Source organism: Argentina silus, assembly GCF_951799395.1.
Source record: "Argentina silus genome assembly, chromosome: 8".
NCBI lineage: Eukaryota > Metazoa > Chordata > Actinopteri > Argentiniformes > Argentinidae > Argentina > Argentina silus.
Genome location: NC_139662.1, coordinates 6,127,219 through 6,150,951, shown reverse-complemented (window position 1 = coordinate 6,150,951; position 23,733 = coordinate 6,127,219). Strand labels below are relative to the sequence as shown.

General features: G+C 40.7%; 3 protein-coding genes across 6 annotated transcripts; all 3 read right to left on the bottom strand.

Moving 5' to 3' along the window:
• Positions 1-1,226: 1,226 nt before the first annotated feature.
• On the bottom strand, positions 1,227-4,909 carry LOC310809028 (uncharacterized protein). Its single transcript, XM_083676149.1, has 4 exons — positions 4,801-4,909; positions 3,354-3,983; positions 2,925-3,083; positions 1,227-2,707 (listed from the first exon to the last, which is right to left on the bottom strand). The coding sequence occupies exons 2-4, from the start codon at positions 3,948-3,950 to the stop codon at positions 2,084-2,086; spliced, it is 1,380 nt and encodes a 459-aa protein (XP_083532275.1). The 5' UTR covers positions 3,951-3,983; positions 4,801-4,909; the 3' UTR covers positions 1,227-2,083.
• Positions 4,910-7,625: 2,716 nt separating this feature from the next.
• lrif1 (ligand dependent nuclear receptor interacting factor 1) lies at positions 7,626-14,182 on the bottom strand. Of its 2 annotated transcripts, XM_083675171.1 has the most exons (5): positions 13,806-14,182; positions 11,693-11,739; positions 9,623-11,351; positions 9,150-9,419; positions 7,626-8,892 (listed from the first exon to the last, which is right to left on the bottom strand). In XM_083675171.1, exons 3-5 carry the CDS (start codon positions 11,324-11,326, stop codon positions 8,089-8,091), a joined length of 2,778 nt encoding a protein of 925 aa, XP_083531297.1. In that variant the 5' UTR covers positions 11,327-11,351; positions 11,693-11,739; positions 13,806-14,182; the 3' UTR covers positions 7,626-8,088. The 2 variants fall into 2 exon arrangements, with proteins under 2 accessions (XP_083531297.1, XP_083531296.1); XM_083675170.1 differs by lacking the exon at positions 11,693-11,739.
• Positions 14,183-15,580: 1,398 nt separating this feature from the next.
• Positions 15,581-23,518, bottom strand: renbp (renin binding protein). 3 transcript variants are annotated; one of them, XM_083674654.1, is made up of 11 exons: positions 23,333-23,518; positions 23,072-23,190; positions 22,725-22,800; positions 22,559-22,634; positions 21,612-21,793; positions 21,026-21,253; positions 20,827-20,908; positions 20,537-20,712; positions 20,134-20,265; positions 19,854-19,941; positions 15,581-16,342 (listed from the first exon to the last, which is right to left on the bottom strand). In XM_083674654.1, the coding sequence occupies exons 2-11, from the start codon at positions 23,170-23,172 to the stop codon at positions 16,266-16,268; spliced, it is 1,218 nt and encodes a 405-aa protein (XP_083530780.1). In that variant the 5' UTR covers positions 23,173-23,190; positions 23,333-23,518; the 3' UTR covers positions 15,581-16,265. The 3 variants fall into 3 exon arrangements, with proteins under 3 accessions (XP_083530780.1, XP_083530781.1, XP_083530779.1); XM_083674655.1 differs by having other exon boundaries at positions 23,072-23,177; XM_083674653.1 differs by having other exon boundaries at positions 23,072-23,174.
• Between the last annotated feature and the right edge of the window lie 215 nt (positions 23,519-23,733).

Here is a 23,733-nt window from a genome sequence, read left to right as displayed (position 1 = left end):
GGGTGAGTTGTCTCTCCCTCATCCCACACAGTCAGACTCATTGCATGAACTTCCTGAATGGCATCACTAAATTGGCCACAATGTAGGTGGACATTTAAATGCTATGCAGCAAGAATACCACATTGCCATTTCTGCAGCTACATTCTGCAGTAGTACATGCAATATATGGCAGTGTTGATATTTGTAATCAAATTAATAAACTCTGCTCTCAATATCTGTGAAAAAATACATCTTGAGACCAGTAGTTTGATGTATCTTTTAGTTAATCTCAGAATGACTCCTGCAAGGACCAGCAATGCAATTCAGAGCACACCCCCCAAAAAACCAAGTCTCGCATGACAGCAGATGTAGAAAGCAACCATCTCATCAGAACTCCACAGTATGGCAAACATAAATACAAACTGGTCCTGAATCAGTTAATGGACAGTCCTTCTTGGTGATCATACCTTCTGTGCGCATCCTCTCCCAGAAAGCCAGCGTTGTGAGGGTTCTGAGGAGTGCATGTCGTCTGTCTTTCTGTCCGTGGCTGTGTTCCTTCCTCCACAGGAGTAGCAGCTGTAAGGCCTTGGAGCTGCGGTCTTATACGCACCCAGAGGGAGGGAAGGGGGGTACGGCAGCTCCCTCCCTCCATTCTAGGCATCCACTCAGGCCAAAGAGGAAATTAGGCCACAACCTACTTCATCTCATGTCCATATCTGATATAAGGAACTAACTTATAGGAAAGAACTTGTTCTACTCAGTGTTTACAATGACTGTCTGATGTCATTACTTATTTTCAGAAGTGTGTGCTCAATTGAGTTTTTAATGATTTTTCTTTCACTTTGAAAATTGTGCATGGTGGTGAATACCTTTGCCAGGCACTGTATAAACCATGTTTAGGGTACTATTATGCAAATAAAATGTTACCCAACTGACAGATCTGAAGCAGTCATTGATTAAAACCACAGCAGAAGCTATTGGCCTCAAGGGCTACATTTAGGGTTAGAGAAGAGATGCATTTTGAGATGCAGTCAGATCAGTAATTTTCTCAAGGAATCTGTTGTAACAGCAGCATTATTGCATGATTTCAAGCTATAGAAATATTACAAAAAAAATAACAATACAGTAATAGGTCCATATTACTTTGGTTATGATGAGGTACAACACTTGTTCTACTCTAATATTGGTATTTAAGAGTCATGTAAGTAAGAATCAAGGAGTACATTTCATTTTTTTATTACTGCAAATACATTACACAAATAATCACTGCAACAATAGCTTTTTAAGCTGCTGAATACGGTTGACTGCCTCTGTCTATCCATGCCCAACACTGACGACACCATACCTCCGTCACAAATACATTAGGCAGGAAGAGTGAGCAGATAGCATGAGTTTTTGGGAGATATGTCACTTGTGAGGAAATGGACGGCTTGCGAATGATATGCAAAACAAAAACAAGAACAAATTGATGTCTTCGTACAAACATTTGTTGCTTTATTGCACAAGGTCGACTATTATGAGATTAAACAAAACGATTGGGCAGCCTTCAATCTCATTGACTAGCAGACCTGCGTGCTATGCCTACTGACGATGAATTCGGCCTACTGCTACACACGTGGAACACATTTGTCGTTCCTATGCAGTGCATTAGGAAGATTTGAGAAAAAAGTCCATATAAAAGGTATACATGTTTTTTTTATATATTGATGTATCTTCAAACAATATGTTCTCCTTAGACACACAGGCAAATTTGATCCAAGAATTTAGAAAGACGGTAAAATGAAATCGACCTAATCATACGTCTTACCTTATCACACCTAATTTTTGCCAATCCAAAAGATGGTGCTTCACACAGTACTTGGGATATATAGAACTGACAGTTGGGATTCCCTTTACCAATGCTTACAAATGAACATTTATGGAATAGGGCTCATCAAATTATACATATCCGAGGGCCCTTAATTAACCACAACATTGCACAGGTGTTTATCCTATAGACCAAGAAAGTGTGAGGATTCATCTTTGCTCTTTGACTTTTGGGGTGCCTATGACTATTCTGGTCCCAAGGCTGTGCTAAGGGCACTGACTCTCATATTTAAAACAGTCAGCTAGGGGGGCGCAGGTTGTTGAGGGCAGCCTCCCTCTCTCTCAGCTTGGCTCGGATGCGGTCAATCCTCTCCTCGCGGGCCGACTGCTCAAAGTCAAAGTACTGTCCAGGGGTGGGGGTAAGAGTCGGTACCATTGGAAGCTCCACCATCCATCTCTGGACACTGTTCGCTGTGCCATCGTCGGCATCAACTTGCATGTCACACTCTATATCAATGCTTTGGTTAACGCCATTAGCCTCGCTACAAGCTGAGTTGTCAAACAAAGCTTCCGCAGCATCAGAGGGCTGGACCTCCTCCTCCGACTCATCCCCATTAGTGGCTTTGACATCTGCCCTACCCTCTACCCCACACTTGCCTTCATCCACTTCCTCGCCTCCACTTTTGACATTGGCGATATTGTGCTCTTTCTCTACCTCATAGTTACCACTTATCTCTACTGAATCCTGAATGTCTTTGCTTTGAAGAGGGCCAAGATGGGTGGTCTTTGATGCAGAATCTTCAGACTCCACGTTCATAGTCTCATCTTCCCCCCGAGTCACTTTCTTCACAACTTGTTCGAAACATCTTTCTGGTGTCTCCTTTGACCGAATACCATTCAATAGCTCCCGTTTGTCGTGGTCCTAGGGTGTAAAGGCAGGAAATACAAATTACAGACAAGATTTTAATTTACAATTTCAAGTTCTTTTTGAATAGGGAATGTAATCATACATCCTATATAACAGGGCCTTTCTTCACTACTATACTAACATACTTAGGAGAGTTTGGGATTGTATTTAAAGCTGTTGCCTTCATGTTTATCATATAAATCTTGTGCTGGTATGAGAAATGTTTACTTACTTGTTCTGTGTTCTGGGCCACTGGCCCTGACTGACCCTGCTGGGTGGCAGACTGATGTTCCAGATCGGCTGGGGAGACTCTAGACAATGTCACCTGGACTTGGTGTGTCAGGCCAAACTGCCGCAGCAATACTGTCTCCTGGAGCTCATCAGTAGTATGCTTATGATGCAGGATGACGAATGAAAACATGCAAACATGAAGACAAGGAAGAGGTGACAATACAGAAACTCTGCTATTTGCTATTACCTCTGGAATAATAGTTCCTCACAAGGAAGTCTTTGGTTAAGAATTATTCAAGAAAAGTAGGCCAATATCGAAAAGCAACACATTATTCACGCCTAACATTTAGACATATGCAATTAGCAGACATTTGTATGCATCTTCCAGGGCGGTCATCAGTGGGAAAGGTATGAATAGGCAGTCCCTTACCTTCCCCAGGCTCTTTTTAGCAGGTGACAGAAAGATACATTTTCCCTGTGTGGTCTGAGGAGAGGCTCGGACAGACATGTTCAGACGAGGACTGCGCCTTTCTCCCTGACCTCTGACTGGCTTGACTTTCTTGATTGACAGGTAGATCCTCCCATGGTTGATGATGATGGCATCCTGTTGAGGGCGAGGGGGAGTGCCCTGGGGGAGTGGGGAAATCTGTGTAGGGCACAGTTGGATGTTCCTTGTGGAGGGTAGGAACTCCCCTAGGACCCTAAAGGCTACACAACTAGATGATACGAAGGGCATCAGAAACGGACCCTGGGAATCCTTGTGCTCTCTAGTCACCAGTGAGGTCAGGTTCATCTTGGTTGTGTCTGTTGTGTAGCAGGCTGGGGAACAGCCTCTCTCTCGGATGACCACCGGAGAAATCCATGTAGCCAATGGGGAGGACCCACTCTTGGCACTACTGCACTGAGAGTGGAGCACACCCATCCGTCTCAAGACGGAGGTTGGCAGGGTCCGAAGGGGGATGGTTTTCACCTCTGCCTCTTTGGGGATGTAGACTTCAAAGTTGTCGAAGGTATCTATGCCCTGCATATTTCCTCATGCGCGTCCAAAAGTATCTGTGTGCTGTAGCAAATGTTGTTTACTTGTAACATTCATATGTCATACATAGCCTAGGTTAAAAAGGACAATTATAGTTCCTGAAAATGACTATTGAATTCTCAAAGCTCAGTGCCCAGCACAAACATATCTGATCAACCAATTGGAGCTAGGCCTTAGAACAGAAATGAGCCAACCCTGCACTATTCCTAGGTGGGGTACAGAGGCCCATAAAGCATCCAAGATTGCCATTACCAACATTTTCTATTTAGTTCTATGCAAGCCAAAAGGTTTTAGGCAGGGAAAAACAGATTCAGGCAGGGGGGCCTATAATATATATATAATAATTGGGAAACACTGATATGCCATCACACAGACATTGCGCATACATGATCTGCGGCCATGGAAAGGTATCATCAAACATGCAAACAAATTTGCAAGTAGACATGTAGACGATAGCTTAATTCAGAGCCATATAAGTATTATTTCTTGATGTGGCTGTTGGGTTATGATGATGCGTTACAATCTTCACAAACCCGCTGCGACATTTGTCAACTTGGACGTTAGTCCGACTGGTTAGCACAACGACCTGTGAATATAGGCTGCTAGACGAGTTGGCCAACTTGTAGCCTCGTAAGGAGACATCCGCTCTGTTGTGTACAGTAGTTAAAACGGGGCTAGTGGTGCATCTCCTTGGGCCGGGGCTAGCTAAACTCGAGTCGTGGTTAAATTTAACGCTTTACATAAGCTAATTTAGCACTATCGTCAACGCTACACAGTTGTGGTTATATGAGAAAGGGCTACGCTACCTTGCTTTGTATATTCTTAAAGATCCCACATTTACCTGAGTGAAAGCGCTTGTCGTGTCGTTATTTCGAAATCAAATGTAGAACTTATATCTAGCTAGCCAGCTAGCATCGCACGGCTGTGTGATGGTTGAAAAAGTGCATTCTACACAGTGATATATATTCCAGTGACCACTAGGAGGGCTATTTTCAAAATAAGAGCCTGTGCTTAAAAAAGAAAACTGCCATCAATGTAGTATAAATAATCGAATCATTTCTCATCAGTGTTAGGTAGTAGTTGCACTACATGTAGCTCAACAGATTAGTTTAACTACAGTTTGGACCATCCCAGTGATTTCAGAAAAATAACAAATTGTGAAACATTTAAAAAGTTATCCTTTTTAGGTACAACTACTACTAAATATATTGTCATGTCACGAAATACCTGATTAAAACACTATTTTGCAACAATAAAGGTCTAGAGTAGTCTGAATAGCACCCTCTAGGGTAGCACATGGTGTAGACGGAGGACAGCTATTTTCCGTCCTCCTCTGGCTACATTGACTTCAACACAAAACCTAGGAAGCTCGTACTTTTCAACCCCTTCCAACGGTAATTATAACGACTTCCGGAGGACGTCCTCTCCTATCAGAGCTCTTGCAGTATGTACTAACATTTTCCCCAACCAATCAAAAGATCAGAGAATGAATCTAGTAGGCTAATGTAAGCATAAGTTACAGCTAGCATTGCTAGTGCAAGTGCACAATGTGTGGTGTGCAGTGTTGGCAGTAATGCGTTACAAAGTAATGTGTTACAGTAATCACATTATTTTTTTGCGGTAACGAGTAATGTAACGCATTACTGTTCCAAAAAATAATATTATTACAGTTACTAATGGTCGTTACTCGTTACTTTGATTAATTGAAAATTGAAGTATTGGATAAAAATAAATATATGCTTCCCTATTTGTTGGCACTACTTTTTTAAGAAATCCCCCGTCCCCCTCTATCCTAGCCTACTGTTTGTTTACACACAAGTTAGCTAGTATGAAAAATTGCAGAAGAAGAATTTTACTTTCACGCGATGGAAATTCTCCAATTACCTTGAGTTCGTCGGAGAAAGAGAGAAAAATGCTAAAATACTATATTAATTGTAAATTATGTCCTGGGGAGATAAAAACAGCTGCCAAAAACGAATCTGTCAAGCACCTACAAAAGATGCATGCGAACACCATGCTATAGCGTAGTGTTTCCCAAGGGGGGCGCAGGGAGATGGGATGAGAGAGAAATTAAGTGTACTGTAGTAGGGAAAAAAATCTCAAACGCCGATTGTACAAAAACGCCCAGGCGGAAATATGTTGCACGCGAGAGCTGTGAACAAAGACTGTCACTAGGTTACAATTCAAACGACCCGCCGGCTCTCATACCATTTTGTATGAATTGTTAGCCTAGCTATACACTCAAGAGAAAAACATGGACAAATTCTTGTCAATGTGTAAAAGAATTGCAGACGCCCCTCAAGTGTAGAAAAAAAAAATGTGATTACTGTAACACATTACTTTGAGACACAGTACAGTTACCTCAAGTGTTCCAGGTAAAGCCACAAAGTCGAAGATGAGAAAATATGACGAGGCATATCTCTCCTTTGGGCTCACTTCTACTGAGGTCGGTGCGGAGGAGCGACCAGTCTTCTGCATACCTTGGTTGTAACGAGTGGTTATTTGAGTTACTGTTGCATTTCTATCATCTCAAACCAATCTGGCCATTCTCCTCTGACCTCTGGCATCAACAAGGCATTTTCGCCCAGAGAACTGCCACTCACTGGATATTTTCTCTTTTTTAGACCATTCTCTGTAAACCCTAGAGATGGTTGTGCGTGAAAATCCCAGTAGATCAGCAGTTTCTGAAATACTCTGAACAGCCGTCTGGCACCAACAACCATGCCACGTTCAAAGTCATTTACATCACCTTTCTTCCCCATTCTGATTCTTGGTTTGAACTTCAGCAGGTCGTCTTGACCATGTCTACATGCCTAAATGCATTGAGTTGCTGCCATGTGATTGGCTGATTAGATATTTGCGTTACCGAGCTCTTGAACACTAATAAAGTGGCCGGTGACTGTGTGTGTAATATATATATATATATATATATACACACACACACACACACAGGGTAGGGCCTCCCTTTGCTCTCAAAACAGCCTCAATTCAAGATGTTATAAACATTCCTTTGAGATTCTGGTCCATGATGACATGATTGGATCACGCAATTCCTGCAGATTTTTCAGGTGCACTTTCAAGCTGTGAATCTCCCGTTCTACCACATCCCAAAGGTGTTCTATTGGATTCAGATCCGTTGACTGGGAAGGCCACTGAAGAACACTGAACTCATTCTCATGTTTATGAAACCAGTTTGAGACGACTTTTGTGACATGGTGCATTATCATGCTGGAAGTAGCCATTAGAAGATGGGTAAATTGTGGCCATGAAGGGATGCACATGATCAGCAACAATACTCAAATAGGCTGTGGCATTCAAGCGATGATTGATTGGTATTAACGGGGCCAAAGTGTGCCAAGAAAACATTCCCCACACCATTACACCACCTCCACCATGAGAAGGTGTACAGGTGTTCCTAATAAAGTGTTCAGTGAGTGTATATACATATAGTTTCACAATTTCAATTTCATGCATCAGAAACATAAACTGAGACAAACATTTTTTTTCACAATTTCAATTTCGTGCAACAGAAGCATAAACTGAGACCTTTAACAAATGTTTCTGTAATGCCCACTAAGCAGACAAAACCATGATTTGGCTGCATTGATGTCAACAGGAGTGGCAAATTCTTCCACATTTGTTACGTTTCTCGGAAACTGAGAGGGGTTTCTTAAAAGATCATGGTTGTTCATTTATTAGTGGAGAAAACAATAACCAACAGAATGTTAATATTACATTAGTCCATCAAAAAACAAAACACTCTCAAGGTGACAATATTAATGCAGTTTATGTGGACCTTATTTTGCCTTATCCAATCATTGATGAACAAATGTAGAAAACTTCAGCGCATGAGCTGGTAAGCACTAACAGTTATGTAACAAAAAGGTCTTGTCATTAAAACTTAGATTTTCTAAATATATATATTCCCTGTTTAAATAGCCACAAGTCAGGGAGATACAAATATCTAATAAAATTACAGCTAGACATTTTATCATCATACTTTTTGTCTCACCAATAATACTGAAAAGGAGATGACTTCTTATGGAATAAAATCTTAAATAATATTAATATACAGTAGAATCATAGAAAGAGCTGCACAGGCTTAGGCTGTGAAGTAGTCCTCTCTAACTCAGCCCATGTTTTTTCTAATCATCTCAAGAGCAGTCTCCTTCTCTTTCAAGAGCTCTTTCAGTCGTTTGATTCTCTCATGACGTTTTATTTCTTCAGGGTCCATGGGTGCTATGAAGGGATCATTGGCTAGGATCTCTCCAGGTGTACTACTGCCCTGCTCTCTCATGGTTGAAGGACACTGAATCTCCACAGATGTTGGTTCTTTATCTTTCCTTTGACTCTTGATAGACCTTTGTTTGTTTTGTTTTGATGACTCTCCAATTGCATTGGCACTCTTTTGTAAGAGCCAGCTGTCTGGTGGTGTAGTAAAACCAGGCTCCTCTTGTGCAGTGGATGATGACCTAATTGCCTTGCCTTGTGTTCCAGTCACACCATCTGGACATGTCATGCATCTTTTCCCCTTTCCCTTTCCCCTTCTTCTTCCAGGCTTTGGTTTTCTGTTATTCGATCCAGCAGAACAGGCCTCAAGAACGCAATCCATAGTTTCAGTATTGGCATGAGGTTGGACAGATGGAGCTGATGAGGTTGAGCTTTGTGTAAAAATTTGGGCTGGATCGAGATCCGACAGAGGTATGGCAGGGATCTCTTTTTCATCTGTGGTGGGGATTAAATCATTGTCAGTCAGGTCCTCATAGCCAAATATCTGTTCAGCTTCGGCATCATATAGCATCTCCAACTGAGGACTTGGACTAATGAGGGATTTCCCTGTGTTTTCGGAATCTTCAGGTGCGGTTTGAATATTTTCTATTTTCTGTCTTTTAGCATCTTTTAGGCAAACATCATTATTCCTTTTTGGAGATACCTGCAAAAAAGTTTTCAATTTCAGAGTGGGAAATGAAGCAGCATCTTGGGGGGAAATTCCTCCACATGGGAATTTTAAAATCAAAATGGTACCTTTTTTGTTCACAATTAACCATTCAATCACAGTCAATTATACTGTATTTTACTGCAGATATTTCAGTAATTAGATCAAGAAAAAAAACAGTGCAAAACAAAAGGTATCTAGCCATCATTTTAAAACACAAAACACAATATTTAAACACAAAAGAAAACTGTTACCTGTGTTTCCTTGTGTTCCCCCTTTTTAATCTCGATTTTTGAACCCTGCATCAACTTGCGAATACCGTCTAATGTACGTTTAGCTATGGTTCCAATCTGAGGAAACTCCTTAGGTCTAGCCTCCTCTAGTTTTGTTGCATCAATCCTTTCCAAACATATTCTAACATCAGATGTAATCCCAAACATGTGTTTCTGAAGTTGATCACAAGTTTGCTGGGACGTCTGGTCAAACATATTAGTCTTATGATCAGGAATGGGATCTGCTGAGCCCTGAAGGTGGGGATGAAAGGATAAAATTCAGTTATATAGTTGGGTAATAAACTTGAAACATGGCTAATGGCTTATTCAACTGTAAATTTCAAGTGCAAGCAGATGTTAAGTAGACACTAACACTCCTTAGAGGCTCACAGGCTCAGTTAATTGTTCACTGTACATTGCAAATTGGGTAATCCAAGCACAGAGGGTTCTCTTACCTGTTCTTGGGTCCCCATATCTGTTTGTAGACAGGCATTGCCATGAATGTTCTCAATTTTTTGGGTTGTGGCATTGTGCTGACTGCTTTCCATCTCCTGGTATGTGATGTCACCCTGACTGTTGTCCATTTCTTGGTTAGTGGCATTACCTTGAATGTTCTCAATTTCCATGCCAGTTGCATTGCCATGACGCTCTTCTATTCCCAGACTGGTGGTATTACTCTTACTGGTTTCCCTTCCCTGACCAGTGATGCTTTCCTGACTGATTTTAAACTCTTGGCTGGTTGCACCAACATGACAGCCTGCCATGTCTTGGGATGTGCCAATGTCCTGACTACCAACCACCTGACCTTTCACATTATTCTGACTCTTCACCATTTTTTGTTCACCTTCCAAGTCATTCACCGGAGCTGTTTCTATGTTTTGTTCAGAGTCAGACACTGGTTTGGGTGGAATATACGACACAAATATTACATTAGAGTCTTCATCCTCATCAGCTACATACTGACTTATAGGTTCCCTGGTTAGGTCATCCTGGGGATCATCATCACAGAGGTCAATGATTTCATCTGGTATGACAATGTGTGGCCTGAGCGATGAGCTACTCTGACTGAGTCCACCACTATCCCTTGCCTGTGTTGAGGAGCAAATCATGTTCCTACTGGCCTCCAAAGGTTTGGATGGACGATTACAAAGTTCAGGAGTTTTCTTGGCCACAAAATACACCTTTCCATTGCACATCACTAAGGCATTGTCCTTTCCAGTTTTTGTCTGACTCAACTGGGGAGGTGAAGGCTTTTCACATTTGTTTTCACATGCCTTGTTGGCTTTTTCCATCTCTGCAAGAGTCTTTAGAATGTCTGCGGTCATGGATGAGGACTTAACAGGAACAATACATGGATGTGAGTCAGGCGAGTCATCCTGCTCCTCAATCACCCACCTAATAGGAGAAACTGGTCTTTGGCCAACCTTGTCAATAGACTTAAGGCCCTGGGTTGAGCTCACCAATGAGGATGCAGAAAGTGTCTGGTCAGACAATATTGGAAAATGATTGAGTGCCATAGTTGACAATTTTGGACATATCTGAGTTCCAACTTGTTTCATGGTTGTTACAGGTGATACATACACAACTGTTGGCAAATTGGAATTAGAAGAACTATTAGTTGCTGAAGTAAAAATCTGTTTCTTTATCGCTAGGGGGAGTGCAGACGCCGGTAGGGTTTTAACTTGAGCATTAGCCGGAATTTGAAGGTATTGTCCATTTGGCAGGACTGGAGATTTCACAGTGACTGGTAGTTGTTTTGTAATCAGAAGTGTTGATGACTTCCCAAAGTTCAGCACGGGTGATGTCATGGGTACTGTGCTTTGAGTTTCTTTTGATGTTACTGTAGGATCCTGGGTCTGCATTGAGGTGTTTAGTAAACCACTAATTTCAGGGTATCTTCCTGTCACATTGACTGGGGTAAACAAACCATTCAAGTAGGATAGCCTTTTCTTCACAAATTGTAAATTAGCTGAGGGTTCCAAAGTCAACATATTATCCTTCGAAGTGGATGCAGCTGCCAAGTTCATGGTAAAAGCTGTTTGAGGTTCAGCAATGTCCTTTTTGTTCATGCTCGTTTGTGACTGAACAAATTGTCCATTGACTTTTTGAACAGGAATCAGTTTCATGACATTTCTTCCATCAGCTCCCACAGCTGGCATTGCTTGGTAAAATACACCTGTCCCACTGAAATAAAGAAAAAATATATATATATGAACAATGGCAGAAATCACATCCAAACTCTAGTCTGTAAACACAGAAATTCTGATCCTCTGAAAGAGTCTTGTACGTGGTCGAAAGGGTGAGTTTCTGAAATACAATGGATGCAAAATGCTCATAAGATGTACAGAGATGCCTGAGTACATTTTCTAAGAGAAGTATTCATTTTTGGCGAAGGTATAGTCACTTCAAATGCTAAAAGTTGTGTAAATGTTGCATATACACAACCTCTGGCGTTAAGGACAGTATTAACACATTCATCCTTTGCATAGGCTTTCATGTAAAATAACATTTTTGTGAAAACTTACTTTCAGAGTCTGGATCTCTTCATCACACATATGAGAGTGTTAACTGCCTATATTTGTAAAAATGGCATTCATAAAGACATAGAGACAGGCATATACGCAACATTGCATAACTATTGATATGAGTGTTGAAATCTTGACCCCCCCCCCAGAAATGTGTTATTTGGGGTCTCCTTGGGCAGTCCTAATCACTAATTTCCAAGCAAGGAAAACTTGGTCCGGGTATGTAAAGGTTCAAATAGAACTCCCTCGATCTCATTCCCTTCCCGTATAGCTGTATGGTTCTCCCCAAAGAATGTAAGAGGGCCACTTCGTCGACTTCGCTGCGTCACTATTTACACATTTCAGAGCAAATTAAACATATATTTAGTAATGATAGAGTAACTACCGTTGATCGCCAATGACATTGTTGTGAATTGCGAAACAGGCCGTTCATAAACTACGAGCATTATCATGTTCCTCAATTAATTCAGCGCATTTCAGCAGTAGGTTATCTCGACATAGATCCACACATAGGGACACACAGAGCGCACTCCGAGTAGCGTTGTCTAATCATTACAGCAGTAAAAAAAAAAACCTCTCATATGGGCAGTATTACACACGACAGCGCGGTGAAGCGTGGGAAATGTTTTAGCGGTATTTTTACATTAATAAGTGCAAGTCTGTTTTGATAATACAACCTGGATTACTGAATAACGTTTTTAATGTGAGACAGAAGTCAGGATTTTTGGTTTCAGTGGAATTGGGACCGGATAGGAAACAAGCCCAGTTTATATAGGCCTACTGTAGGGATTTCCCTGTGCCTTTGGTGGTAGTCTCGCTTAGGACATCTGGCCGAACAGAGCATTGGAGATGTTAGTTGGTGTGCGTCGTCTTTTCCGACCGGGTAGGACTGTTTTGCAGGGAATTGTTGTCTATGCTAGTTTGCAACATTTAATAAAATGGAAGATAACCTAAAGGAAAAACAGAATTCTGTTTTTTTCCCCCCAAAGTTCTGCCCAAGCAAGGTATTTGATTGGTTTAAGGTGTCGCGAGGCATTACTAACTTTAAACAGGTTTCCACCTCTTTGTAGCTACTTTCTGCAAAGGATGTCTCCAGGTTCCCCTCCAGGCTTTCCGAATTAGGTCAAGCCTGGTCTCAACAGGGTTACTTTGGTGGTAATGTAGGCTATAGTAACTGTGGCTACCATATATGATTGCAGAGGAAATGGAAGGAAGGCTCTAGATTGCAGAGGAAATGGCTGTTACAGGTGTTTATGAAATTAAAAGCTCCTTGAAGTTTTCAAAAAACCATGTGTTTACCCCTAAACACAAATATTATGTCAGTCAGGGTAAATTCCACAAATTAGCAATACCTAGCTTTTGATCTACAATACCTAGCTTTTGATCTTGGAAGCTGTTTACATGCCCACAGGTTTGTAAGTTCATCTGCATAAAAAAATCTGTGAAGTGTCCCTTTAAGCAATAGGTGGTGTGTTTTAGGCCTGGATGATATGGCACCTACTCCATGAAAGAGTGGCATATCAGCTGACTCAAAGGTGTCTAACAGACTATTTAAAAAGCATAATTTAGATATAAGGTAAATGGATAGTTAATATGCCACTTAAATATGTTACTAAATCATTTCTGCAATCATAAAAGTAATGAACCAATATTTTACTGACTTGCACTTTAAATGTGTTCCCAACAGTAGATAGTAACATTTTAATGCAACCATCAGTAATTTCTGCATGCAGGGTCACCAACAAAATGTAAACAATAGGGAAAATGCATTTGACATGCAAATAACACGAGATTTATATGACCTTTCTGTTGTGCTGAAGGAATTACGCTACATTCCATTCTCAAAACATGATTTCAAGCTATTGGCCTACACCATGTGTTGCCAAATCTCCTATCAACAACATGAACAAGTCATTTTTGCTTCAGATATGATGAGGTAAAACGCTTGTTTTACTCTCATAAAGGTATTGTAAATCATAATCAAGAATGAGTAATGTAAATCATAATCAAGAAATGACAAAAAATATCACTGAAAGCTGCTTTAACAGACTCCAATCATGACTTGTCACGCAATTTCGATGCAAACATACCTAGCATTTGTCCTGTATCTTACCTGTGAAATGCACCATGAGTTGCCATTGTTTTATTAGTTTTATACTGGAGCTAGTAAAAAGCATTCGTAGCTAAACCGAAATTACTGGTAACGTCACGTCTCGAACGGCTGCATCATGTACGTGACTGTGCCATCTAGCTCTGTCGGACTGTTACATACAAGTAAATATCTAGCTGGCTAATGTTAGCTGGCTAGCTAGTGTGTGTTGGTTGAGGCGTCGAACCACACAATTAACTGGCAAATTGTACCCTTGTAACGCATCGGCTGGCTAGGTAGCTAACGAACTCACTATATCACTTTTTAGCTAAGCAACTTGCAGGCACAACACATAACTCCGTTGGTAAACAAATGTCACAAATATATCACATTTCGGCGGACTTCCTCTGTGCTGCGTTACACTTCCGATAAACGTTACCAGCAGTACCAAGGTACATTCAAGAAGTCGAATAATCAACGTTCAGGAGCAGCTTGCTTCCCTGCAAATAGGCGTTCCGGTTAGCTTTGACAAACCATTTGCTATGCATTCAAATCATGGAACGCATCACAGAATAAATGTCTGCTGTGGATTGAAGCCTAGAACAATCTCTCAAACAGACTCGGAAGAGTGATCAAGATCAAAACATTTACAGCGAGCGTTGACAGAACAGTGGTGTTTTTGAATACACACCTTGATACACACCCCTACTTCCGGAGACAATACATAGCCTCTTCCGGTATGAGATGGAGACATCTATAGGCGGTTGTAGAAAGCACAGGTGTGTGAAGTCTGACAAATGTTGCATGACAACCCAACTGCTAAAATGTTAAATGATATGGTATAAATGTGTAAATGTTTTGACCCCTAGTTGCACGTCTTGTACCCAATCCTTGTTTGCTGCTCAATTATTACATGTATATGTATGTCTTAAACTGTAAGTACTTGTGTTTTATGATCTGAATGTTTTTTAAACTTTGTGTGCTGCTATTTTGGCCAGGTCTCTCTTGTTAAAGAGATTGTTAATCTCACTGAGACTAACCTGGTAAAATAAAGGTTACACAGTAGAGAGATTGTGTATGTTCTTTCAAGAGGTCTCAATCATTAGTGCATAATATATTTGCTTGCAGGTTGCATTCAGCAAGCAAGGCATGCATGATCCACATGAACAAACACTGCAAATGCGACCAAGGCGTTAGGCTGTATGGGGAAAAAATGGGTTTATAAGCTCATGAGATGTACAGGTATATTCTTCAAGAATCAGTGCCAACATATCATGCAGATTGTATCTTTCTTGACACTTCAGTTGTGCTTAGCTGGTGCAGGAAGATTGCTTGTCAAAATATTTTTGTGATGATCAGGTCTATAGGTTATTCTGCAAGCATTGGTAAACTGACCTGCATTAGTTCGTTATGCTCTCGTACACTTAGTATATACCTCGTACACACAGACTGCGGTTGCGGTCCAGCGGAAGTCCAATCGCTTTTCAATGGGAATCCTGTGTGAACGATGCAACACTGCGTCTGCGCTGCGTTGAAATGGTGTGCGGCGCTCCGGCAGAAGTCGGTCAAAAAGACACATTGTGATATTCTATGCTAAGTGCTAACACCACAACAATACCGATTAGCCTCTCAACAATGTTAGCTTTTATTCAATCTCTTTTAGATGCAGTCAGTCAATTGTTTGACGAAGTGCAAACCACCCATCTCGAACTCTGCATCACCTTACCATGCGAGCAGGGGTAAACAATACAGCATGTCTGTGTGTTCGAGGCGTAACACATTAAACTGCACAACGTTACTGAATGTAATAACTGTTTAATACTACAGACATGTGCTACTGCAAGATAAGTGTTCTTGAAATGTAAGGTCCACGGTAATGCTTTACATAATAAAGATAGCTTTTAGTAAGTGCATTTATGAAATTGGTATGCATGAAAAGTATGAAAAGCATAAAGTAATTGATTATATTGTGCAAAAATATATATATTTTCTTTTCCACAAAGTATTCACATGTCTACGCTTTCCTTGTTGCTTGAACAAGAGCCATACACTGGCACCTGCCTCCTAACAATGATGTTGCAGAGGCCACACTGGCCTAGGTCTCAGCCACAGTGCATGTTTTGACACAATCACTCAACCTGTTGTTATAGTGTTATAGTCTATGGATAAGGGTATAAAAAAACTACCCAGATAAGCCTAGTTATACATTTCGTCCCTTTATACCTGTTTTTTATACCACCATAGTTCCCTATTCACTTATTCATTCTTGGTTTTGGAGCAGACCAATGGCACTATATCAGGCTTCTCTGTTTATTAGACACAATCTTCCCTTAAAAATCATGTACACTAGCAATCACTGCAATTTTGCTTCATGAACTGTCTCCAGCATCTCATATATTGATTCCACATATATCCAAGAATCTGGTATATTCTGCACATAAGGAAGTATGTTTTCCACAATATTCCAGGTCATGATAGTTGGCCTCAAGACTTTTGTTTTTCCAGTAGACAGTCCAGGATTTTCTCACACATATACAGGCACCGAGGCACATGAAAGAACCCTGTAAAAGAAAAGAAAAATAATGGCAGACTCCTACTCAGTGCAATTACTAATGTACAAGAGGTTCAAATTCATTGACCTGCTTCATTTAACTTGAGAACCAAAAAAATGTGATGATGTCATTGATTGTATTAACCATTATTTTCCCTCAGTGTTTATTTCAAATGCTACTTGAATGGATGATATGGACATAGTATCATTTACATTGGATGCTGACCAAAAATTAGTTTATGTGCATACAGTACTGAATTCAATACAAAAAGGCTCACACGGACATACAGTTCCTTCAGAAAGTATTCAGACACCTTCACTTTTTCCACATTTTGTAGTGTTATAGACTCAATTTAAAATGGATTAAATTAAAAGAATTTGCCATCAATCCACACACAATACCCCAGAATGTCAAAGCGAAAACATGTTTTTTGAAATGTCAGTAAATTTATTAAAATTGAAATACAGAAATACCTCATGTACATAAGTATTCAGACCCTTTGCTATGACACTCTTAAAATGAGCTAAAATGCTAAAATGTCATCAACAAGTTGAATTGAGTCCATTTTAATGCAAGGATAGTAGTTCATGTAATTTTAGAATTTATATCTTTGTTTTTATAGGGTCTCTGATTTGCATAGGAATCAATAACACACTGTGTGGATCAGGTTGTCATTACAAACTGAGCAAATGGAGAGGAATAAAACTGCTCAGGAATGCGACCCTGAGGTCTGGGGAGACTTACAAAAATCTACAAAGTTGAATGGTGGAGAGTCAGTCGATGGGACAACATAATCTCAGTCACTCTACAAAATTGGTCTATAACCAAGTGGCCAAAAAGAATCCCGTAATGGAATATAATCTCTCTCATATCCATAATTGTGTTTGCAACAATAAATTCAAGTGATACAGCAAAGAAAGTGGCTGGAAATGTGTTTATTTGGTTTTACTACAAAGCATTAAGTTTGGTGCGAATCCAGCACATGCAATGCAGTTTCCGCACCATCTCTCGTGTGAAGAATAGTGGTAGCTGCATCAAGTTATGGGTATGTTTGTCACTGGCAAGGACTGGGGAATTTGTCAGGATCAAGAGAAAATTATTAAATTTGCTGAGTTGGTCGTAACATCCTAATCTACACAATGTGTAATTGATTCCTATGCAAATCAGAGACCCTATAAAAACAAAAAGATATTAATTTCAAAATTACATGAACTATTATCCTTGCATTAAGATGGACTCAATTCAACTTGTTGAGTGATTTGTTGATTTTTGCATTTTAGCTAATTTTAAGAGTGTCATAGCAAAGGGTCTGAATACTTATGTACATGAGGTATTTCTGTAAAAATTTAATGAAATTTCAAAAAACATGTTTTCACTTTGTCATTCTGGGGTATTTTGTGTAGATTGATGTCAAATTATTTTAATTTAATCCATTTTAAATTGAGTCATAACACAACAAAATGTGGAAAATGTGAAGGGGTCTGAATACTTTCCGAAGACACTGTATTCATCCATGGGCAAAAAAAACCAAACGGTTACAAGGTTTAAATATCTTGGCGTTATCCTAGACCTTACTTTGAACTTCAAAAAACACATTAAAAAGATATCCAGCAAAATCAGATATAGTCTTTAAAATTTTCAATACATCAGGAACTCACTCTCCACAGAGGCAGCCAAGATGTATTTACATTTGCAATGATCTTCTCTCACCTGTCCTACTCTATGACCTGCTGTCTTAAACCAATAAAACATCAATTAAACCCCTTCGATCTCAATATAAACAAGCACTTAAGATCCTGGACAGGAAATCACATCATTACCATTACTGTAATATTCTCCTCAAGTACAATCTGTTCAACTTTATTTTTTCTCAGATCTCTGTCTAGTTTAAAAGATAAGAATAGAAATTGTTGCTAATTTATTAAAAATAAAACATTTAAATACCACATTTACATAAGTATTCAGCCCTTTACTCAGTACTTTGTTGAAGCACATTTGGCAGCGATTACAGCCTCAAGTCTTCTTGGGTATGACGCTACAAGCTTGGCACACCTGTATTTGGGGAGTTGCTCCCATTCTTCTCTGCAGATCCTCTCAAGCTCTGTCAGGCTGGATGGGGAGCGTCGGTGCACAGCTATTTTCAGGTCTCTCCAGAGATGTTTAATCGGGTTCAAGTCCAGGCTCTGACTAGGCCACTCAAGGACATTCAGAGACTTGTCCCGAAGCCACTCCTGTGTTGCCTTGGCTGTGTGCTTAGGGTCATTGTCCTGTTGGAAGGTGAACCTTCGCCCCAGTCTGAGGTCCTGAGCGCTCTGGAGCAGGTTTTCATCAAGGATCTCTCTGGACTTTGTTCCGTTCATCTTTCCCTTGATCCTGACTAGTCTCCCAATCCCTGCTGCTGAAAAACATCCCCACAGCATGATGCTGCCACCACCATGCTTCACCGTAGGGGCGGTATTGGCCAGGTGATGAGCGGTGCCTGGTTTCCTCTAGACGTGACACTTGGCATTCAGGCCAAAGAGTTCAATCTTGGTTTCATCAGACCAGAGAATCTTGTTTCTCATGGTCTGAGAGTCCTTTAGGTGCCTTTTGGCAAACTCCAAGCGGGCTGTTGTGCTTTTTACTGAGGAGTGGCTTCCGTCTGGCCACTCTACCATAAAGGCTTGATTGGTGGAGTGCTGCAGAGATGGTTGTCTTTCTGGAAGGTTCTCCCATCTCCACAGAGGAACTCTGGAGCTCTGTCAGGGTGACCATTGGGTTCCTGGTCACCTCCCTGACGATGGCCCTTCTCCCCCTGTTGCTCAGTTTGGCCGGGCGGCCAGCTCTAGGAAGAGTCTTGGTGGTTCCAAACTTCTTCAATTTAAGAATGATGGAGGCTAATGTGTTCTTGGGGACCTTCAATACTGCAGAATTGTTTTTGTACCCTTACCTTGCCTCGACACAATCCTGTCTTGGAGGTCTACGGACAATTCCTTCGACCTCATGGCCTGGTTTTTGCTCTGACATGCACTGTGGGACCTTATATAGACAGGTGTGTGCCGTTCCAAATCATGTCCAATGAATTGAATTTACCACAGGTGGACTCCAATCAAGTCGTAGAAACATATCACAGATGATCAATGGAAACAGGATGCACCTGAGCTCAATTTCGAGTGTCATAGCAAAGGGTCTGAACACTTATATAAAAGGTGATATTTCAATTTTTAATTTTTAATAAATTAGCAACAATTTCTAAAAACCTGTTTTCGCTTTGTCATTATGGGATATTGTGTGTAGATTGATGAGGAAAAAAATCACTTAATCCATTTTAGAATAAGGCTGGAACATAACAAAATGTGGAAAAAATGAAGGGGTCTGAATAGTTTCCGAATGCACTGTATATTTCACTGTTTGAAATGTATGTTTATAATTGCACATGGTCCCCTTTAAATAAACTACTACATTTCACTGTAAGTTCACTATAAACAAAGCCCTCTAATAGCCCCTCCTAATAGCCCCAGGTCACTGCAAACATTCTCACCTTTGAAAGGACCTCCTTTGAAATCCAGCTCCACGTTGCCTTGTTGGGTCAAATACCCAAACCACTCGCCATTTTCCACATCAGAAAACTGTATACAATCAAACAATACGTCATTTTACAAAAGTAAGCTATGGTACAGTAGTTTGAATAGTTTTGATGTTTGATGTTAATGGTCTAGTACAGTGATAGCAAAAAATACAAACATTTTAGTTTTGTAAGTTGAGTCTGTGAGAAGATAAATACCCATATTAGACCATGCATGACATTGGAGTTCACTCACATGACTGAATGTGTAGTCGTACACCTGAGAGAATCGCTCCAGCTGGGCTTGGTCCTTGGTTTGGCTGTAGGCCATCAGGTACGCAATGAGAGCCTCACAATGTGGCCACCACAGCTTCATACTCCACTCCAACTTTCCAAGACAGGAAGGAAAATTGGCTCTGTTTCAACACCAGTATTATCCTTCCTTCCCCCCTCTATTCATAACTGGCTTAATAGGGCTAGATATGTGAAAGCAATACAGTGCCGTTTTGACCAGATTGCTTCCATCTATCCTATACTTTATGATGTGTGTGGTTTTAACAAGACTCCTGCACTGAATTGTATGCAACAGCATTTGGCTGAAAGTTGTGTGACAACATGGTTGCATGACAAAACGACACTGAGGTACAATGTTTGTATACCTGTGTGGGACAATAACCATCCACATCCAAGAAGTAGAAGAGCCCCCCATGTTTCTTGTCCCAGCCTGCCAGAAAAGGAACCTCCATGAACTTTTCCACAGCTGTCCTCTGTAGCTCCTGGTCCCCATGCTCCACCCCATACTGAAGCAGGAACCAGCCTGCTTCCAGGGCATGGCCTACGCCAACACATTTCAAGAGATGAGGAAGAAAGGAAGGATAAAGTCAAAATGGTGGTGGTGGGGTCAATACAATGAAAATATGGGGGGGGGGGGGGGGGTGCCAGACATCACCTGGGTTCTGCAATCGTCCCTGGCAACCAGGCAGTTCCCTTCCTTCCACTGAGACACTTTCCAAAATGGCTGTGCCACCTCTCTATACAGTACAGACATAATATAGGATTTGATGACATGCTTTAACATCAAAAGTATTGCTCAGAGATATGTACTCTTGCTCAGTAGGTATACTACTAGACTATACAAGTTCTAGTACCTGAACATGCAGCAGGATCTGTTTCACACACCAGCTGCCCACCTCCCTGAGCCTCTCCACCATTTCCCCACTCCGCCCCTCCTTAAGCTGCTGCACCAGGCACAGCAGCATCATGGGAACGGCCATACTGTTGACTGGGGTGTCACCAGGAAGCTGGGGCCTGCCCAGGCCTGATGGGTCCACCCTCACCCAGTGGACCAGCTGCTCCATCATCTGCTCAGCCTCCACCTGGTAACAAAATGAGAGAACATCAAATCAGGTCCATGATAAATTCCTTGGGGGAGTTTATATATAATATAAAACCAGTGCTCCATGATTCCAATGTTTTTTTTTCTCTTATATTAAATACAGGTCTAGATAGAGTATCTTTCATTTGGTTTTAACCCTTACTTGTCACGTGTATATACTGTGCACCTTGCTGTTGAATTAACCTTCCCCTAACATTGTTTGGTTAAAACTGATGCACTTGAAGTCACAGAATCAACTGGTAAAACACACAAAGGCAACAACAGAAATCAAGACATTGGAGGGTGTTAAGGGCATTTTTCAGTAACTATTCAATCAGTAACTTGAATAACAGTTTTACCTGCAGGTCTTTGTCTCCTGTGACCCTGCTCATCTCATCCATGGCCATGATGTAGAAACACTCACTGAAGATGGTCCTCTGCACTTTGACTGCTTTACCATCCCTGGTCAGACAAAAGGCACACTTCCATGGGCTGCCACTACTTGTTGGAACGCGAGCAAAGCGCTGCAAGAATGCAGTTCCTGAGAAACAAACATCAAAATGTTATAATGGAATTATCATGTATGCATGTGTCATGCCATACTCACACCACCAAGGATGTAGTTCTAGCATCTGCATTAATATAACAAACTGTTGCACTTTCTTTAGCTGTAATTCCGTTGACAAGCAGACATGTGGTATTTAGTTAATTAAAAAATACACATTGAATAGTACTCAGGAAAAACCAAGAGGTGTGTGTGGCATGCCTTAAGCAGTTTTCTTTGTGTGTCTCTTTGCCTAAGTAAATAAAACCTACACCCTTCTGTGTTTCCTTTCACCCTTTGAGCGCCTCCGTCTCCAGTAGGCCTACTATAGTTGATTTTCTCATAGGTCTAATTGTACACCACAATCTTTAGTCCATACTGATACTTTCAAAGTTGCCTAAGTAGTTGTCACTCATGTTGTCACATGCTATGCACTTCATATCAGTTAAATGAGTCATACTGCTGGGAATCCAGGTGAGGATATCTCACATAATAACTTGCATCAATAAACTAAATCACAGAGGATAAACAGAGGGACCATCTGCTCTTTGGACTAAGCCTGGCTCATTGTAAGTGCTGAGATTAAACATTCAACTTGCAGCATTTTAAGGTCAGCTGAAATGACAACAGTGAAGCTAATATGCAAAATTAGGAGATCTGTCAGCAGATTATGACCGGTTTTCCAACCAGTCATTGGCAAGAATGTTGTCTAAGTTCAACAAACCAACCAACTGTATACATAAGCATGCACGCGCACAGTACCAGCTTTGGCAGCTTCAAGGATCTCAGGCCTGCGGAAGCGATCCATGGTCCTGTACAGGCGGCAGTACATCCATACCTGTAACCATACAAGAATCCTATGTAAGATACCACAATTAGCATCTCACAGTATGTTAAATTGACAGACATTTTGTGGGAGAATAATTACCTGTCTCCCCTGCAACCAGACATATTTCAGCTCATCATAAATCTTTCCATCTTTTCCTATACAGGTGAAAAAGCCACTGAAAAATAATAAATCACAAAGACAGAGAGAGATTTGTCAAGGTCAATTGCTTGTGGTCTCACTGCAAGGACCTGACTGAAGAAAATATAAAATAAAAATTACTGGGATTTTTAAAGTAAGGTTAATTTAAATCAATACAGTATTCTCTAACATAATGTTATGTTTAAATACAAATAGTCACTTGCTCAGCTACATCAACATTACAAAATTACATAAATAATTTTCTAGCTTGCATGAGTTTTTGAATATTATCTGAGTAGAATAATCACCCATATTCTGTGTCATGAGAATATTTCAACCAGAAATCCACCACTCCGTCCAACTCTGTGCGCATCCGCTCACGATAGTGTTCCAACTTCAGGGTAGACATCCCTGCTTCAAAAAAACCCTGTGTGATTGGTTATTGGCTATACAGTTCATAAAGATGACAATCGATTATCGGTATAATATATATTCCATAACTAGTTGGCTCTCCTTGCTGATGAAAAAACTAGAAGAGAGAGCAAGTCGTAGTACTGCTGAGTCCTTACCTCAGAGAAGTAGCCTTTTTAAATGCGCTTATCTTTCCCGAAAAGTATTAGTACAATGGTTTACAGCGCAGCCTCATCCGACAATTTCGGTCATATGTCTTCATAGATGGGGCGACCTTGTTTTTACACTTTACCGTCCACTCAGGTTAGGATTTTGTTCCAGACGTCTTGTCATATGACTACTGTGATGCTGCTACAAACGGTCATGTGCTATGTCCTTGTCTAACCAGTCTAGTGCTCATGTGAGATTTTACTGCTGATATTTCAAAATAAAAGTCAGGCGCTTTTCGAGGTAGCTGACTAATCCAAATAATCTCACATCCTTTTCATTTAATGTAATCTTTAGTTGAGAGACTTAAAATCCATACTATATAATCTAATCAAGTGAATTAATATAATAT

Coding starts and splice junctions, on each gene's coding strand:
- LOC310809028 (XM_083676149.1), bottom strand. CDS start 3,950: ATGCAGGGCATAGATACCTTCGACAACTTTGAAGTCTACATCCCCAAA. Junction 3,084..3,353: donor CTAAAAAGAGCCTGGGGAAG/GTAAGGGACTGC, acceptor CTGCATCATAAG/CATACTACTGATGAGCTCCA. Junction 2,708..2,924: donor TGGCCCAGAACACAGAACAA/GTAAGTAAACAT, acceptor TTTACACCCTAG/GACCACGACAAACGGGAGCT.
- lrif1 (XM_083675170.1), bottom strand. CDS start 13,831: ATGGCAACTCATGGTGCATTTCACAG. Junction 9,420..9,622: donor ATATGGGGACCCAAGAACAG/GTAAGAGAACCC, acceptor CCCCACCTTCAG/GGCTCAGCAGATCCCATTCC. Junction 8,893..9,149: donor GGGAACACAAGGAAACACAG/GTAACAGTTTTC, acceptor ACTTTTTTGCAG/GTATCTCCAAAAAGGAATAA.
- renbp (XM_083674654.1), bottom strand. CDS start 23,172: ATGTCTACCCTGAAGTTGGAACACTATCGTGAGCGGATGCGCACAGAG. Junction 20,909..21,025: donor AGATCCTGCTGCATGTTCAG/GTACTAGAACTT, acceptor TGTACTGTATAG/AGAGGTGGCACAGCCATTTT. Junction 20,266..20,536: donor ATGGTTATTGTCCCACACAG/GTATACAAACAT, acceptor TGTCTTGGAAAG/TTGGAGTGGAGTATGAAGCT.